The sequence below is a fragment of the Sturnira hondurensis genome, unplaced genomic scaffold (genome assembly GCF_014824575.4).
Source record: "Sturnira hondurensis isolate 20B ecotype Veracruz unplaced genomic scaffold, ASM1482457v3 Scaffold0007797, whole genome shotgun sequence".
NCBI lineage: Eukaryota > Metazoa > Chordata > Mammalia > Chiroptera > Phyllostomidae > Sturnira > Sturnira hondurensis.
In genome coordinates this window covers 367,923-384,365 of record NW_028080428.1, presented here as the reverse complement: position 1 = coordinate 384,365, position 16,443 = coordinate 367,923, and the positions used below count along the sequence as shown (strand labels likewise).

Here is a 16,443-nt window from a genome sequence, read left to right as displayed (position 1 = left end):
GACGGGGACCTCAGACACCAGCCTGAAGATGTGACTCAGGGTGAGGGCCTCAGGTCCTGCCACCTCTGGAGAAGAGACCCAAGGTCAGCCACAAGGTCAGTAGGTGAGTAAGCCCCCAGGAACACTGAACACCAAAGGCTGGGGGAGCTTCCCTCCCTGGCCAGTGAGTTCTACACCAGGAGGTCTGTGCCCAGAACTCCTCTGGGACTGGGCTGTCCCTCAGAAGCTCCACATGTGCATTCTGCCCTGAGCACCTCGTCCTTCAGTCAGTTCAAACCTGTCTCCTTTCCCTGCACGAAAACTGCAGTCTCAGCGCCTCCTGAGTTGTGATCATTGCAGCAATGACCCACTGACACAGCCATGAGCTCCAAGCTGGTGTCTGAAGTGAGGGCAGTCGGGGTATTGGGCAGGGGGAGGACCATGCCGCACTGTTACTGCGCAGATGCCAAACTCCTTGACCTGCGGTGTGGCCTGACAGCACCCTTTACCAGCTGCCCGCCCTGGCCAACTAGACCTCATCCCTGGCCCCGCCCTCTGCCTTCCTCAGTGTTGGACACAGTCCCCACCCAGGGCTCCACAGAGCTCCTTCCCCACAGATCTGCCTCCTTAACTTCCTCCCACCTTCAGGCCTCTCATTCAAATGTCACTTCTGTACCCCAAATTCCCTTCACCCCAAACACTACCTCTCCTCCTGTTCCACTTTCTCCTCTTTGACCACTATCGCATACCCACCACACTCTAAAGCTGATTCATCTTATTTCCAGTCCATCTCCTCAGCAGAACATGAGCCCCAAGGAAATAGGGGTGACCAACCTTTGATCCCTCCTCTATCCCAGGAGCTGGCACAGGCCGGGTGCGCCATAAAGTCCTATGGCTGAAGGGCCCCCGCCCCGGGTCCTCTGGAAGTACGTCTAGAAAACGTACTCTGAAACGTACTCTCTCTCCCTGAAAGGCCAAGCCTGCAAACTCAGGAAACTGACTGCACATGTCTGGAGACCAGGCAGAGGGAGGTAAGAGCAGCCAGACCCCAGGGCTCCGGGGCAGCACCAGGCCCCGTCAGGGGGAGGAGGCCCAGTGGGCGCCCCAGCCCTGAAACCTCCGCACTAGGAGCTTGGCGGGCCCCTTGCTCTCTGGGCTGCGCAGACGTGAGACGCCGGGGCCCTGATTGCTGTGGCGGAGGTCCAGGCAGGCAGAGGAAGGGGAGAAATTCCTGCCAGAACAGAGGGGTGGAGTCAAGATGGGACCACACCGGGCAGTGTTGACTTTTATTTGAAGCCACAACACACACTATTGGGGGTTCCTCTGTTACCTGTAACAGTAAAAATAAAAAGACAGGGAGAGAGAGAGAGAGAAGCCAGAGTCCAATGGGTCTGTGAAGAGAAAGGGAAGGGCTGGAGCCCTGGGTCAGGCCACATAGGGGAATTGGAGCAGCAGCCCCTCGTGGGGCCTCAGGCTCAGGCGCTCCAGGTCCACAGGGGCGCCTTCCTCACGGCCTGGCTGAGTGCTGAGCAGCAGGTCGGCCCTGGCAGGCAGGCTGACGCTGGCAGGCAGGCCAGATGCCCCCAACCTGGCAGCTTGGGCCACATCCCCAAAGTTGAGCACTACTAGGAAACGCTTGTTCTGGTCCCACAGGCGGAGGTAGGAGAAGAGGTCTGGCCCCGAAGAGAGGACGTGGAAGTCTCCGTGCAGCAGGGCACGCTCCTTGCCCCGAAGATCGCTCAGGCGCCGGAACAGGGTGAGGAGGGAGTGGGGGTCCTCACTCTGGTCCTGCAGGCCATGGACACAGAGCAGGAAGGGATGGAGAACTCCCCTGATCAGAACCCCTACAGGCCCCTGGGCGCCCTCTGCTGGCCAGGCCCCGCCACCACGCCCTTACCTGCACGGTCATGTTGGAGCTCCCAGGCCCTGAGTTGTTGGTGGAACTGGATCCGCCCCACAGCATGACTGGCGCCTTTGCTGGCTGGAGAGCAGGGAAAGCAGGACAGGGAAAGGCTGGGCCGTGCCCCTTCACCCCTCCTCCCCGTTCGCGCCCCCACAGACTCACATGCTCTGCTCTCACTCCCAACCCCCACTGGACAAGCAGCAGGGCAGACTCACACCTCAGGTTCTGCACACACTGTCCCCTCGGCCAAGAAGACCCTTCTCCCAGACAGCCACAAGCTAGCCCTGTCACTTCCCTCTTGTCTCTGCTCCACTGTCTCAGAGGGCTTTCTGTGGCCACTCTTATAAAACATAACCCCAGCCCGGACTGGTGAGGCTCAGAGGGTTGGGACTTGTCCCATAAACCAAGGGATCTCTGGCTCGACTTCCCGTCAAGACACACGCCTGGGGGGCAGGACAGGCCCCGGTTCAGAGCCTGCGAGGCAACGGATTGGTGTTTCTCTCCCACTCTTTCTCCCTGCCTTCCCCTCTAAGAAGTAAAATTTTAAAAAACAAAAACAAAAAAAGAAACCACCAAGTGCCTATCTCTAAGACACAGGTGGCAAACACAGAGCCCCCAGGCCGAATCCAGCCCTTCACCTTGTTTTACCCAAAAACCCTTGTTTCTACTGGATGGCAGTGCCCAGCTCCTCACCCCTAGTTAGGGAGTAGTTACACTTACACAGTCCTGAACTTACACTCAGCCCTTTGAAGGCAACCACAAGGCTGATGTGCTACCCCCCACCCCCCACCCCCCGGTTAAAAATGGGTGTGACACCCCTGCTCTAAGCCCTACCACTCATCAGCGCCTGGCCTCGTGAGGACACCTTCTGACTGTCTGACTTCACCGCCTCCAGTCCTCTGGGCACCGCAGAGCCCTCTGTGCACGGCACATGGGATTTCACTCAACAAAACTTGGTGGAAACAATGAATGACTGGTTCTGTAAGTACCAGCTCCAGTGTCACCTCCAAACTCATAACTAGAGCCCAGCGAGTGCATCACGGTCATCCCCTGTCACAACACTCACTGCACACACTTGTCTCACTCACCTGGCCCCCCACTACACTGTGACAGCCTGCAGGGCAGAGTGCCCGCTGCACAATGAATGGAAAATGAGCGAGTGACTGACTGAGCGAATGAGTGAGGGCGTCCACAGAGAACACCTACCAGGGCCCAACACTGTACTTGAAGTAAGCCATCACTGAATCCTAACTACCATACAAGAAATACAGTATCACAGGAGAGACGACAGGAGAAGTGACACAGCTGGTGAGGCCACACCACCACCAACTAGGTGAATGACTAGGCATCAAACCCACTGCCACCACCAGGCTCGTGCCTGTCCGCCCAAACCCACAGAACCGCCGAGCTGGATAAACACGACCTCCCCGCTCACGCTGGGGGGGCAGATACCTGTCCGGGAAGGACTGCCGCCTTCAGGCCAATCTCATCCCCGGAGCTGAACACCGGGGTCCCTGGCAGGGTGAAGAGCAGCAGGTGGTAGAGTCGGAGGAGGTGTGCTGGCACAGCAGAAGCCAGGAGCCCAGCCTGAGACAGCTGTAGGAACGGGCGCACTGGTGAGCCCCAAGCCCACCCTGCCCCTGTCTCCCAACAGCCCTGTGCTCCAGAGCACAGCCCGCCCCTCCCCCACCACTGTGGTGCTCACGCTCCAGCTGCACCAGCGATTGTCCGTGGCATTCAGATACTGGGTGACCAGCTCTTCCGTCCGCTTTCCAGTGAAACCGGAGGCTGACAGGTACGAGCTGGTCAACAACAGGTCCCTGCTCACGCTGAGCAGGCTCAGGATCTCCTCAAGACTAGACGACTCAGTCCCTGCAATCAGGAGCCTGCAGACAGCAGAGCAGGGGTCAGGGTTGGTACTGGACTAGAAAGGAAGAATGGACTAGGAACTGCCTTTTCCCAGGCCCTAGCACTCCACCGAGGGGTTCCCACAATGCAGCCAGGGTGGGCCAGGGGGCCTGGTACTCACCTATCCTCACTGAAGTTCTTGGTGAGGTTGTGCCACTCTGCCAAGTATAATGGCCCATCCTAGAAGACAAAAAGCAGAGTCAAGGACTACCAGGGCTCCCATCCAGGCTCTGCCTCTCACACGCAAGGCAACTCACCCCCAGAGTCTCCACGTCCCGAATCTGGAACCCGGCCACGCCAGCTTGCAGCCAAAACTGCAGAGCGTCCTATAGCAAGGAGGGGCAAAGGAACAGAGGCAGTATTACCACAGTCACGCAAAGGCGCAGAAAGTTCCAGCCCACATGAAACCCTGCCTGCCATGCACTTCCCAAGACCTTGGCAGAGCCCCTTGCAGGACAGACCTGAACAGTCTCACGTTCCCACCTCTGCCACAAAGGTGCAGCCTTGGTCCACAGCCGTCACAACCCACCACTGATTCTCTCATACAGCATTTCTCTTCCCTACTCCTCCCCATTACAAATAATGCCCAACAGAGAAAGCGTGTTATTAAATATAATTTTACTTAATACTTAGCATGTGTGGAAGGCTGGTATACCCCTTTCAGAGATGAGAAAAGAGTCTCAGAGAAGCAAGGAGACAAGCCCAAGGCCCAGCCACAGAGCAGCAGAGACGGGACCCAAATCTTGTCAAACATAAGACAAACATACTGACTCCTCTCGCAGTGTCCTGACGCCTGGGGCTGCAGGAAAGGCCAGTGGGAGCACAGCCAAGAAAGAAGGAGAGTTTACAGCGCACCCCCAGGGCAGGTGAGATGCAGGTTTGAGAGAAGAGCCAGCTCTGCAGAACAGGCCCAGGCCTGCAGCCCTGGGGTTTGTGGGGCACAGAACCAAGGACCATTCCCACTACCCCGGTTTCCCCCTTTTCTCTCTGCTCCCCTCTCCTGTCTATTGTCATCCAATGGATCCATCACTCTTTATGCCATCACCACCTGAAAACATCCCTTATCAATAACTTTCAAAGGGTCTTCTAGCAATCTGCTACTTTCATGAAATGGATGACCCTTAGGGGCCTACGGAAACGCTGGGAATACAGAGCTCTACCCCAGAAGCGGGGCTGCCTCCACTTTTGTCCCACCCATTCGGAGCTGGTCAGTGTCGCAGAACCCAGGCATTGGGAGCTTGGGTGACTCCCAGCCTGTTGGATATGGAGTTTGAGCCTGTACCTTCCAGGAAGTCGGAGTCTAGAAATAAGGCTACTGGGACCTCAAATCCCCGTCACACGGAGACCTCTGAACCTCGGTGTCCTCACTGACAGTTGTTCAGTATGCAGAGGACAACATATATAAAATACCGGCATGGTCTCAGACACACACGAAGACCCCAGGGCTTAGGATTTCAGACTGGGCTGTACTTCAAAAACACATCAAACAAGAGCTGGGAACAAGAAATGGGAAACCGGCTGGACAGATTCCCACTCACAAAGGGTTCCTCTCCTAAAGAAAAGGCTAACATCTGAGACGCTCCCTTCCTGCCATGATCACCTTCAAAGACTCAAAGAAAAATGAGAGGTCAAAAAAGGAACAAGCAACAACAGGGGTGCCTGCCCAGCCCCAGCAGGAAGGGCCCTGAGCTGGGCAGGGCAGGGTTCACAGGGCTTGCTGTGGAAGGACCCACCGAGCCCCAGCCCCCGCTGCCCCTGCCATCAGCACCAGCACACTCACCCTCATCTTGGCGGCCACAGCGTCACTCTCATTGGGAAGGAACCAGGACCTCTGGCCCCGGTAGTTGGGGGTGAGGTCCAGGATGACCCGGAGGCCTAGAACAATGCAGGAGGAGACAGTTGTGAGGGAGACTGGGGGGTGAGGAGAAGGGAGGAAAACCGCAAATACAAGTCAGACCATTTCCTTTGCTTTACTTCCTGCAGAAGCTTAGGGCTGAACCCTGATGGATCTCAGTCCATTGAAACAGAGCAAGGAAGGGCCTTGAAATCTCTCAAGGCAGAAGGTCAATCCTGTTCATAGAAAGGCCCAGCTGTGGGGCATTGCGCTCCCCCCCCCCAACAAAATGAATCCTTTTAAAGTGAGACAAGAGTTTAGCTCCATTTGCTTTTCCCAAAGGATCCACTCTTTGCAAGTTGAAAAACCACCGATTTAGTACAAGCCCACATTAAAAAATAAGGGCACGGGCGGGGGGGGGGTGCACAGTGAAATGACTGCACAGCCAAGTGCGAAGTCTCTGAACCACCTGGCGAATCCACTTCAGTCTGAAGCCTAACAAAGCTGCTTCGCTCCTGCCCTGGGAAAGCTTAGAGCCAGTCCAGGGCAAACCGGACAAAAATGCTATCCTGACCTTCCTCTGTCCTGGAGACCTCACTCTTCCCAGCTGCCCCCTTGCCCACTCCAGGACCCCCACCCTTTTTCTTGGCCGACTGCAGGAGAGTGTCCAAATCTTCCTTGGAGCCAAGAGTGGGGTCGATCTGTTCCAAGTTGGTCCCATCGATGTCATCTTTCTGGTTCTTGTGAATTGGGCCCAGCACAAAGCCCTTCACCTTGAGAGTGCTCAGGTAATGCAAATGCTCCTTCAGGCCTGAAATGGAAAAGAGGGAGAGAGTAAGGCGATCGTAGAGGCCCGTGGTCTCCCTCCCCTGAGTCTAAGTGGGGAGGATGAGGCTGGATCACGGGACTCAGAGGAGCTGATGCAAGCAGCCTACCAAGTTGATTCAGAAACAGGCTGTGACTGGCTTCAGGCGCCGTGGGAGGAGGCTTACATGCTGAGTCAACTAGCCGCGGGAATGAGAAGGGGGGTGGGGAAAATTCTTCAAAGAAAAAGGAAGGAGGAGCTGTGTCCGGTGCACCAGCTGCCGCTACTGGGTCGAATGGAAACCCCTTCCTAGTCTAGTCTATTGGGAAACCAGTTAAAACAGCAAGGGGGGGGGCGGGATGGGGGGTGCACCGCGCTCACCAGCTAGGTCGCCCGCGTCCTGGCCCTGGAATGCCTGAAGGTCGCCGATGCGGTACAGGGCGCCCTTGTGCCACCAGCTCTGCTCCGGCAGCTCGCGGCAGCGCGGCGCCCGCACGATGATGACCACAGCGCCCGCCAGCATGCCGAGCCAGCCGAGCCAGAAGAGCACCAGCAGCGCCCAGCGGGTGCGCACCCAGCCGGGGCTGCCTGCCACTTTCAGCAGCTCTTCTTTAGACAGGCCCGTGAACTTGGCCATCCCCGCCTCCGTTTCGTCGTCGGCCACCTTAATCTTCACCAGACCGTTCTTCTCGGTGCCGCCCGCCATGACCGCTGACACGGCCGCCCCGGAGGCCGCGTTCATCGGCTGTTTCTCGGGTTCCATCTCGTTCAGCTCCACTTCCTTCATGTCTACCTCGGTGTCCTGGCTCATGGTGCTTGCGGAACGGGCGACACGACGCAGGCTGTGTTGAGGTGGTGGCTGGACGCCTGTCTAGATCTCCGAGCCCCCAACAGGTCTCCTTGCCTCGTTGTAGCTCCTAAAGGCCCTCGGATGCTGAGCACAGCGACTACAGGAAATTGGATCAGTAGCCCCGCCCCCCCCCCCCCCTCCACCGTGTGCGCTTTAAGGTGGTACCTACAGGATTATTCTTTCTGATAGCTCTGGTGAGCGGCGGACCGGTTAGTAGTGTCAGGAACTGTTGGTCCAGTGGTCCAACTAGTGGGACAGTTTCTCATCTCTAGCCCGTCTACTCCCAAAGTTCCTTCGATTAGGACGCTAAGAAGCCACCATAGCAGGGAGCCACCTTTAGGTGGACAGCGTTCGTGATTTTTTTTTCCCCATGCCGTGTATCACCACAGGTCCCTCACTTCAGCCACCGGACGGTGGGAGCCGAATGGGGACATCTAGCATCATGGGGGTCCCGAGGCCCCAGAGACCTCACTGCGGCTGTTGACTATCCCCACACCATCCATCGTCTCTGTTTTTCCCCTGGCCCAGGTCTCAGGCTTCTGCCTGCCTTCCCAACTTCGCAAGGCCATTTGCGGCTCAAATCCTGCCAGACTCAGCTTCTGCCCTCTCCCCCCCAGGCCTTGTCCTCTTAGGCCTCTGAGACATGAGGAGACCTCTGCTTCCACAGGGTTACTCCCTTCAAGACTCATCTTGAGTTTAGTTCGGTTAATTCACCAGGCAACAATTATTTATGGGATGCCACTGCAGTACTTGGCTTTCTTCACTTAACTGAACTAACTCTAATCCAGTCTTCTCCAAGACGTTTTATTATGCCTCTGTTTGGACAGGGAAGTGCTGACACACCCAGTCTCCCCCTCCTCCCCCAGTTTCTGGCGCCAGCATGTCCTGGCAGCTAGGAGTTCCACATGCAAAGACGGAGCCTCATAGGCACCTCTGGGCTGTAGCCAGCATTCCAGAGCTGGGGCTCCCTTAGAGGCACCCACCTTCTTCCTACAACAGATCAGAGGATGCCATGGTCAGACTCTTCCCCACTGCCCAGGTCCTCCCACTGCTTATCCCCAGCTCCCCAGGGTGCCAAGGTCCCCTTACCACAAGCCCCCCCATCCCTTCACTAAGACAGGCGTTGGAGGCAGCTGGTGCTGCAGAGGCCTTGAAAACCACCCACCGTCCCTGCTCAGAGGTCCTTGCATTGAGGCTAAGTGGGGCAAAGACAAGGTTCATTTCAGCACTGTGAGGTGCCCATGCTCTCAGGAACTTCTTGTTCCTGAGCAGTGCCAGCTCGGTTATTCTCAGAGAGGAGCTGATGGAAAGAAGTTATTTCTCTGACTCTCACCTGGGCTGGAAGCCAAGATGGCTGTGTATTTGGGAGAAAGCAGAAGCCAAGACCTGAAGAAAGAGCAGACAAGTGGTGGAGCCAAAGCTGTGAAGGGCTCAGCTTGTCCTCTGCCGTCCACTTCTCCATCCCCAGGCCTTTACCCCACCCCCAGGCTGGGAGAGCAGAGTGACTTCCAAGGTAGGCAAGTGGGTAGAGGTTGGAGTTCAGACCAGTGTTCAAAGATGATAAGAAGTCCAAGGTGCCCTGAGCGTGCAGTTAAGTGCCAACCAACAGCTCTGCACAAACTTTATCTCCAGCATGAAAGCTCAAGGTTGAAAACTGTGGGGTCAGAAGCTCTTGTTCAGATCATCCCACGGGACACCCACAAGAACACAGCATTCACTCACAGCCCCGGTGGCTCCTGGGAGACAAAGCCAATCCCTTTTGCATGGGACAAAGAAGGGGACAACTTACCTCCCTGATTATCACCTCCCACACCTCCCACATGGACCACTCTCCAGCCACGTCAGCCTTCGAACACCCGCCAGTCACAGCACACTCGACTTTCTGAGGCCTCTGCATCTTTGTTCACACCGTTCCCTCTGTGTGTCCGCCCTTGCTGTCCTCCACTCTGCCGCACGAGCTCCTGTTCATTCAAGACTTAGCTCCGATGGCAGCTTTTCTCAACTCCCCCAAAGAATTACTGTCCGTCCACTGTGCACCTACCTCTGCTACAATGCATGACCCGGGTGTTTATTACACTCCCTTGCCTGAGCGTCTGTTCACACTCCCAAAGACAAGTAGCAAGGACCTCGTGCTCTTTGTCAATGGACCTCCTGCTCACAGGGAGCACAGAGCAGGCCCCAGTGGGTAAATGAGTGGAAGAACTGTATCAATCAAACCCAGTAATTCCCTTCTTAGACTCAATTCAACAAAAGCAGTATTGAAGATGAAGAGATCAAAGTGAAAAGGAATTTAATGACACGCTATCTTACACAGATGAAGCTGTTCCTGCAGCAAAAAAAAAAAGTGTCACTCACTGTTCACCAAGTGAAACTAAGTACTAAATCTAGGGGAGGGCAGTAAAGGAACTTCGAGGATGAGGGAGAGGCAGCTAGAGAGCCTCAGATCCTACAATGTATGTTGGTAAATATAAAATTTAAGATAGGAATGCAAAGTATATCATTTGTCAAAAAGAATGGAGCGTTCAGAAGAAACTGAGACAGAGCAGAGCAAAGCAGTTCAACAGCCCAGAGGCCAATAAGGACCAGGTGCTCCGAGCGCCACCCACACTTCACACTCAGGCCCGCAGGTGGAGGTGGGGGAATGCGGAGGGGCCAGGTGTGCAGAGAAAGTTCTAATCCTGTGTTGCAAAAATTCATGTTATGTTTCCCAACACATGAGGATTACTTGATCTTGGCCAAAAGATAAAGATGTTATTTTTCCCCCAAAGTGTAAAAAAAAGATTTCCAAAGCAAGAGCAAAGATAGGAACTTAGGAGACTGTCCCCATCCAACAGACCCTGCAACTCTGCCAAAGCCAGGCGCTGTTCCAAAGACCCAGAAAGAAAGCATTCAGGCTCTGCCTCCAAAACACCCATCAGCCTTGAGCAGTTCAGCCATTTGAAAAATAGATGTTGGGTACACAAAAGAACGGCCAGTGGGTTCTTAGAAAGATTACATAACCACATTAGTACTCAGGAAACATGTAAATTTGTTGGAGACCGCTCTGCCTGGTTTCAGAAATTGTAACTACCCCCAGGGCTAAGGATGAGTGAGTGACCTCCGGAATGCAAGCCACAAGAGACAAAGCTTGCCTCTGGTAGCGAATGCTGCCTCATTTTCCTCCCTGCCCCCAAAGCATGGTCAGAAGTCAGAGACGGGTAAGTCTCCTCACAGCGAGGGGCAACCTAACCCAGACTTGATCACTTGGGAGGCCATCATGGAAGGACTGGGCGGGGGCGGGGGGGCTGCAACAAAGAGCAAGCAATAGACCCTTGCCTCCCCGCCCCCCGCTATGTGACATAGCCTGAGTCCCCATGTCCTCTGGGAGAAGCACTTCCTGGCTCTAGTCCACTTAAGCCTAAAAACCTGATGGGGAGGGGTGCAGCTCCTTGCCTTGCTGGAGGGGATCCGGGAAAAATCTGGCATCACAAAGAATTCCTAAAAAACCTGTGAAACCTGCTTTACTAAGAATGTTTTCATTCATATGTTAAGGGTCCGAGCAGGAAACCCTAAAGTTTCTGCAAACCCCCTTCCTGACAGACTCTGACTCAGACTAAGCCCTCAGATTCCTTTGAAGTGTTATCTACTGTTTGATCCTTGCCGCTCTGTATTCCTGTGTATTACAACCCAATAAAAGCCCCTGGAGGAAGGGGCTTGACGCCTTTTTCCTCGGAGAAACTGGCCACGTCTCCTCCCCAAGCAGATCGTGTCTTAGTAGTGTTTACTTTCATCTGTGGCAGACCGGGGTTGGGGGAGAACTTGTGGGAAAAAGTCGCCCCCACATAAATTAAAATAATAAGAAAATATAATTTCATGTCCATCAGATTGGCAATATTAAAATATCTGACTAACCCTGGACAGCTAGCTGAGTTGGTTAGAGCATCGTCCCCCACACGCCCAGGTTGCAGGTTCAATCCCCAGTCAGGGCACATACAAGAAGCAACCAGTGAATGCGTCAGTAAGTGGAACAACACATCGATCTCTGTCTCTCACTCTTCCTCAAAATCAATTTTTAAAAAATCTGACTAACCAATTGATGACAACGATAAGAAACTGTGTAAGTGGCAACCTATGCTGAAACAACCACCCCAGGTGAGCCATGGCAGCAGCCATCGCGTTGAAAATACAGCAGCTGCCCAGCAGCGCCGCTCCCAGACCCCTACTCCAGAGAAGCTCTCCTGCATACGCACAAGTGCAGCCAGACGGTTTCGCTGCAGCCCTGCTCACGGCGGTAAAAATGTGGACGTCTGAAAAAGGGCCTATCGCTAGGGGACAAAATCATTTGTACAAAATTCTAAAGAGAACACTATGAATGACTCACTCTTAAAGGCAGGCAAAACATGTCAAAACTCTAGCGCTAAAGAAAAAGGGGAAATAGATTCCATTTACATTTCCCCCCCCAAACTGAAAGGTATAGTGGAATGCCAACAGCCCGCAGTTGAACTGGCATTTCCCCAGACGGGAGAACCGCACCATTCCTGGAGGTCCCGCAACATCAGGTGGATTTGTGGAATGGATGGAGCAAGTCTCTTTTTAACCTCCCTGTGCAAAAAGTCCACTTGATAAAGTATCCTCAGGAAGATAATTTGTTAGCTGTTAAATAGAACAGATATCGTTCTTGAGCTTGGGTCCAAAACCAAAGACACAACTTGCAATTAAGATTCCTACTCTGAGCCCTGGCTAGTGAGACTCAGTGGATTGAGCATTAGCCTGTGAACCGAAAAGTCACCAGGTCAGGGCACATGCCTGTATTGCAAGCCAGGTTTCCAGTTGGAAGCAAACTGGAGCCTTTCAAGAGGCAATCAGCAACTGACCAGTGTTTCTCTCCCTTTTTTTCTCCCTCCTTTCCCCTCTCTCTAAAAATAAATAAATAAAAATATTTTTTTAAAAAAGATTCTTAGCAGGCCTTGCTCCTATACATTTTACTCAAGTCTACAACAGCATCCTGAAAGCTGCTCCTTACAAAATTCTGATTTTCAGTCCTCTCCCAAATCATTCTAATCCTTCCCTTGGAGAGTTTCCCAGTGGCATATTCTGTTCCCAAACTGCATTTTGGCGGTAGAGGGGCTGGCACATCCCCACTCCTCTGCTAATCCACGCAGTGCTTCCTGCTGCCAGGAGGGGGCAGAGGATTCCCCGGGGAAAAATGCCTGAAAGCCGTTTGCACCCCCGTAGACAGCTCTTTCCAACATTTTTCATCTTGTGACAGACACAAACTAATTACTAAAATTCTGTGACACACCCAAAAATATTTTTTGCCAATCTGACAAAAGAATAGCTATAATTTAAATTTATTCACACTGAAAGGCTATTGTGTTGACTGTTAACACTTTTTTACTTGACAGTTTAAGGGAAAAGAAAGAAGTCAGTGCCCCTGACTAACTAGTCAGATATTGTGTGTTTTACTTCTTTATTTCTATTTTTTAAAGATTTTATTTATTTAATGCCCTGGCTGGTGTAGCTCAGTGAATTGAGTGCGGGCCTGTGAACCACACAATCCCGGTTCGATTCCCAGTCAGGGCACGTGCCTGGGTTGCAGGCCAGTTCCTGGTTCCCGGCAGGGGATGCATGAGAGGCAACCATACCTTGATATTTCTTTCTCTCTCTCTCTCCCCTTCCCTTCCCCTCTAAGATAAATAAATAAAATCTTTAAAAGAAGATTTCATTTACTTATTTTTAGAGAGAGGGGATGGGAGGGAGAAAGAAAGGGAGAGAAACATGGATGGATGCATGACAGATACATCAACTGGTTGCCTCTCCCACACCCCCAACCAGGGACCCAGGCATGTGCCCTAGACTGGGAATCGAACCAACGACCCAACCCTTTCATTTGCCAGCTGGCACTCAATCCACTGAAGCCACACCAGCCAGGGCCCCTTTCTATCTTATTCAAAGAAGAAAATGTTCCACATTCACTTAACTGGATGAATAACGAAATTCACATTTTCACCAAACTTAAATCTCTCCTTGACGTGTATAAAATGTCCCCAGGTTTGTTTTAAAAATCCTCACCACGACCTGGAACTTTACCTACAAAACAGTAAGCACAGAACACTCTCGTCCTTCGACCTGAAGCACTCCTCCCCACAGGGCTCCCCGCCCCCAACCCCTTCGGAGGCTGCACAAGCTTCGACCTTATCGAGAAGCCCTCTCTGAGTGAAAGGACCATGCACCGCCTTCTGCCCCAGCAATCCCTCTCTCTCCACCTGCTTAGTTTTCGTCATAGCACTTGATCCCACTTGACGTATCTATCACTTGTTTTTCTATCCATAATATAAACTTCAAGAGAACATAAAGGGGCTGTCTGCTTTGTTCCCTGGTATAGTAGGGAACTACTATATTTGTTCCCTGTGCTTAGTAGGTGCTCCACCAATAAACATTGGTAGAATAAATGTTAAATGAAAGTCACCTATAACCTCCAACTGCCAAGAACACTGGTCTTTTTTGGGGGGAGGGGGTGTTGCTTATCTCCTTCAACTCCTTTATAGCTTCCAAAAAGAGCATCCTGTTTTTGACATTCCCCTTTTCTGGTGGATTCTATGTCACTACACAAGAGGTTGCAAACTCAGTCATGACCACCTTTGGCATATTTCGATTGTCACAGAATGTGCTGAAAATTTGAAGTTAGAAGCCAACACTTAAAACGGACAAATAAGCCCTGGCTGGTGTGGCTCAGCGGATTGAGTGCCAACTCGCAAACCAAAGTCACCAGTTTGATTCCCAGTTGGTGTACATGCCTGGGTTGGGAGCCAGGTCCCTGGTTGGGGGCGAGTGAGAGGCAACTGATCAATGTATCCCTCAGACATCCATGTTCCTCTCCTTCTCTTTGCCCCTCCCCCCCTCTAAAAATAAATTTTTAAATCTTTTAAAAACGGACAAACTAATACACAATTTTGGATTTCTGGAACCTCTTGGTCATATCGTTTTTTACAGGGACAATATTGTGGCAAGGCAACAATCTGCAGGAGCTAAGCAAGGTCTGCCTCCGTCCTCCAGAGTCCCGCACCCAGTTCATATCTTTCATCTGTGTTACTGCCGTTTTTGTAGATGGGTGAGGTGGAGGGAGACCCCTGACTTAAATCCTCTCCTTCCCATGCCCACTGCCTTTACACTCGTTAGTACAGAATATACCTGCTTGTAGCCTAAACTACTGAGACAATCTAATTAAGGTCCTTGTCTCCATCTCATTCCTTCATTTCTTATCATCAGCCTGCTCAAAAACTTTCTCTGGCTTTTTTCTCACTATCTACAACTCAATTATTTTTGCTTTGCATTCCAGGCCCTTCTCATCTGGCCTTCCCCAGGAAATCTTTCCCAGTTTTATATTATTTTTTAAATTAATTAATTAATTATTTTTAGAGAGGGAAAGGGAGGAAGAAAGAGAGGGAGAGAAGCATCAACGTGTGGTTGCTTCTTGCATGCCCCCACTGGGGACCTGGTTCGCAACCCAGGCATGTGCCCTGACTGGGAATCCAGCTGAGGACCCTCTCTCACAGGCCAGGGCTGGATCCACTGAGTTACACCACCTGAGACGGGAAATGTCTTTCCAGGCTCCTGTGAAGAGCTACCCAATAATGAAAAAAGATTGAGAACAGTACCAGGAGATCATTTTCTTTGTTCCCCGTGTATGTATTCACTTGCTCCCCGACTACCTTGAGAACAGAGTGCCACGGTGGCAGTGAGGCCGGGTGGTCAAAAGGGCAGGCACCGGACTGCCTGGATTTGCACCTTGACTCTCATACTACTCGGCTATGTAACACCAAGCAAGTTACTTAACCTTTCTCTCTACGTCTCAGGTTCCTAACCTATAACACGACCTTTATACCTTCCTCCTAGGACTGTATATTGAGGCCGTACAGAAGAGCCCAAAGAGCTTTGGTCAAGGTTTATACAACGTGCAGGTACTTTAGGTTGTTTACCACAAATGACTGATGAGCTAATGCTGGTAGGTCTCAGTAACAAGTGTCTACCGGTGACTGAACCACCTTGGTAATCAAGCGGGAGTTGTAGGCAGCTGTGCAAAAGCTTACACCTGGGGCCCCCTTCTCTATAAAAGGGAGTTTTATAGTTCTCCTACCTCTGGGGATATGGGAGGAGTAATCAATTTATGCGGTGTGCTTAACACATTGGGTGCTCCTAATGTTAACCTTACTACAAGCCAAGGTTTTGGCAAAATCGGACGGGTTAGCAGGACACTGGTGGCCAGTCAGGAAAAATCGGACCCGTCACGGACTTAAGTGGGGCACCTACGGCCTGATTCACTTCCCCAAATGGTTCCATGCCAGGGACCTCCATCTGAGCTCCGCCCGGGGCTCAGTATCTGAGGCACCTGCCGCGCCGACACCCTGAGCAGCAGGCCCGGATTGTGCGCTGGGCGGCTGGTGTGAAACCGAAACGACAACGGTCGAGGGTTCAGGGTGTTCGGGATCCACAGAAGCGGACCTGCACAGGCCTTTAGGGTGTGTGTGGGTAAGGGGAGCTCAGGGAAGGGCGTGGGAGCAGGCGGCTGTGACCCAAACGCAGCATCTGTCGAGGATCCGCGAGAAGCCACTCCAAGTCCACCGGGAGACCGGCGATAGAGACCCCGGCGATGGAGATCCCGGCGCAGCGCCAAAGGTGTGTCTGCGCGTTGACCTAAGGCGCACGCGCGCCTCTTCCGCGCCGCTCGGGTCCCGCGCTCACCCGCCGGGTCTGAGAATCTCTACCCAGGATTCCCCAGGCTCGCAGGCGCTCTTCTCCTGCGCGTGCGCCCGCCACAGTCCCGCCCTCAAATCCCGTGGGTCTCTGCGAGACGGTATTTAAGTGTCTCGCTGTGCAATTTAGGTCCCGTTTTTCCGCTGCTCTTGGTAAGTGTGCTGTGTATCTCAGTACCCCCAGGCCGCGTGCTCGTGGGGTCTCTTAGGCCGTCCTCTTTGTAGCACCTGTTTGGGGCTGGGGGGCTGGGCCGGCGTGACTGTGGCCTCCAGGCCTCCAGCGGCTCCAGGGCTTTGTGAAGGACAAAATGGCTGTGGCCGGCGGTGCCGGCGGCCCTCTCTGTGATGAGGACCTTTTCACAGACCTGTACTGAAATCCGTGAGGATGAGAAACTCTGAGACTGGCCTCGCGCAGCCGGAGCAGCCATTGTT

At 53.0% G+C, this 16,443-nt stretch overlaps 1 protein-coding gene across 3 annotated transcripts; it reads right to left on the bottom strand.

Moving 5' to 3' along the window:
• Positions 1-1,234: 1,234 nt before the first annotated feature.
• Positions 1,235-15,766, bottom strand: SLC3A2 (solute carrier family 3 member 2). Of its 3 annotated transcripts, XM_037052970.1 has the most exons (10): positions 15,639-15,766; positions 6,811-7,245; positions 6,262-6,435; positions 5,571-5,665; positions 4,048-4,116; positions 3,912-3,970; positions 3,588-3,768; positions 3,335-3,478; positions 1,877-1,960; positions 1,235-1,767 (listed from the first exon to the last, which is right to left on the bottom strand). In XM_037052970.1, the coding sequence occupies exons 2-10, from the start codon at positions 7,238-7,240 to the stop codon at positions 1,405-1,407; spliced, it is 1,599 nt and encodes a 532-aa protein (XP_036908865.1). In that variant the 5' UTR covers positions 7,241-7,245; positions 15,639-15,766; the 3' UTR covers positions 1,235-1,404. The 3 variants fall into 3 exon arrangements, with proteins under 3 accessions (XP_036908865.1, XP_036908862.1, XP_036908864.1); XM_037052967.1 differs by lacking the exon at positions 15,639-15,766 and having other exon boundaries at positions 6,811-7,371; XM_037052969.1 differs by lacking the exons at positions 1,877-1,960; positions 15,639-15,766 and having other exon boundaries at positions 6,811-7,371.
• Between the last annotated feature and the right edge of the window lie 677 nt (positions 15,767-16,443).

Bases quoted from the DNA above. Each gene is read 5' to 3' on its own strand.
- SLC3A2 (XM_037052970.1), bottom strand. From the start codon at position 7,240: ATGAGCCAGGACACCGAGGTAGACATGAAGGAAGTGGAGCTGAACGAG. The intron at 3,479-3,587 runs GTGAGCACCACA...CCGTTCCTACAG, and splicing joins ATCGCTGGTGCAGCTGGAGC to CTGTCTCAGGCTGGGCTCCT. The intron at 1,961-3,334 runs GTATCTGCCCCC...CCTGCTCTCCAG, and splicing joins CGGCAGTCCTTCCCGGACAG to CCAGCAAAGGCGCCAGTCAT.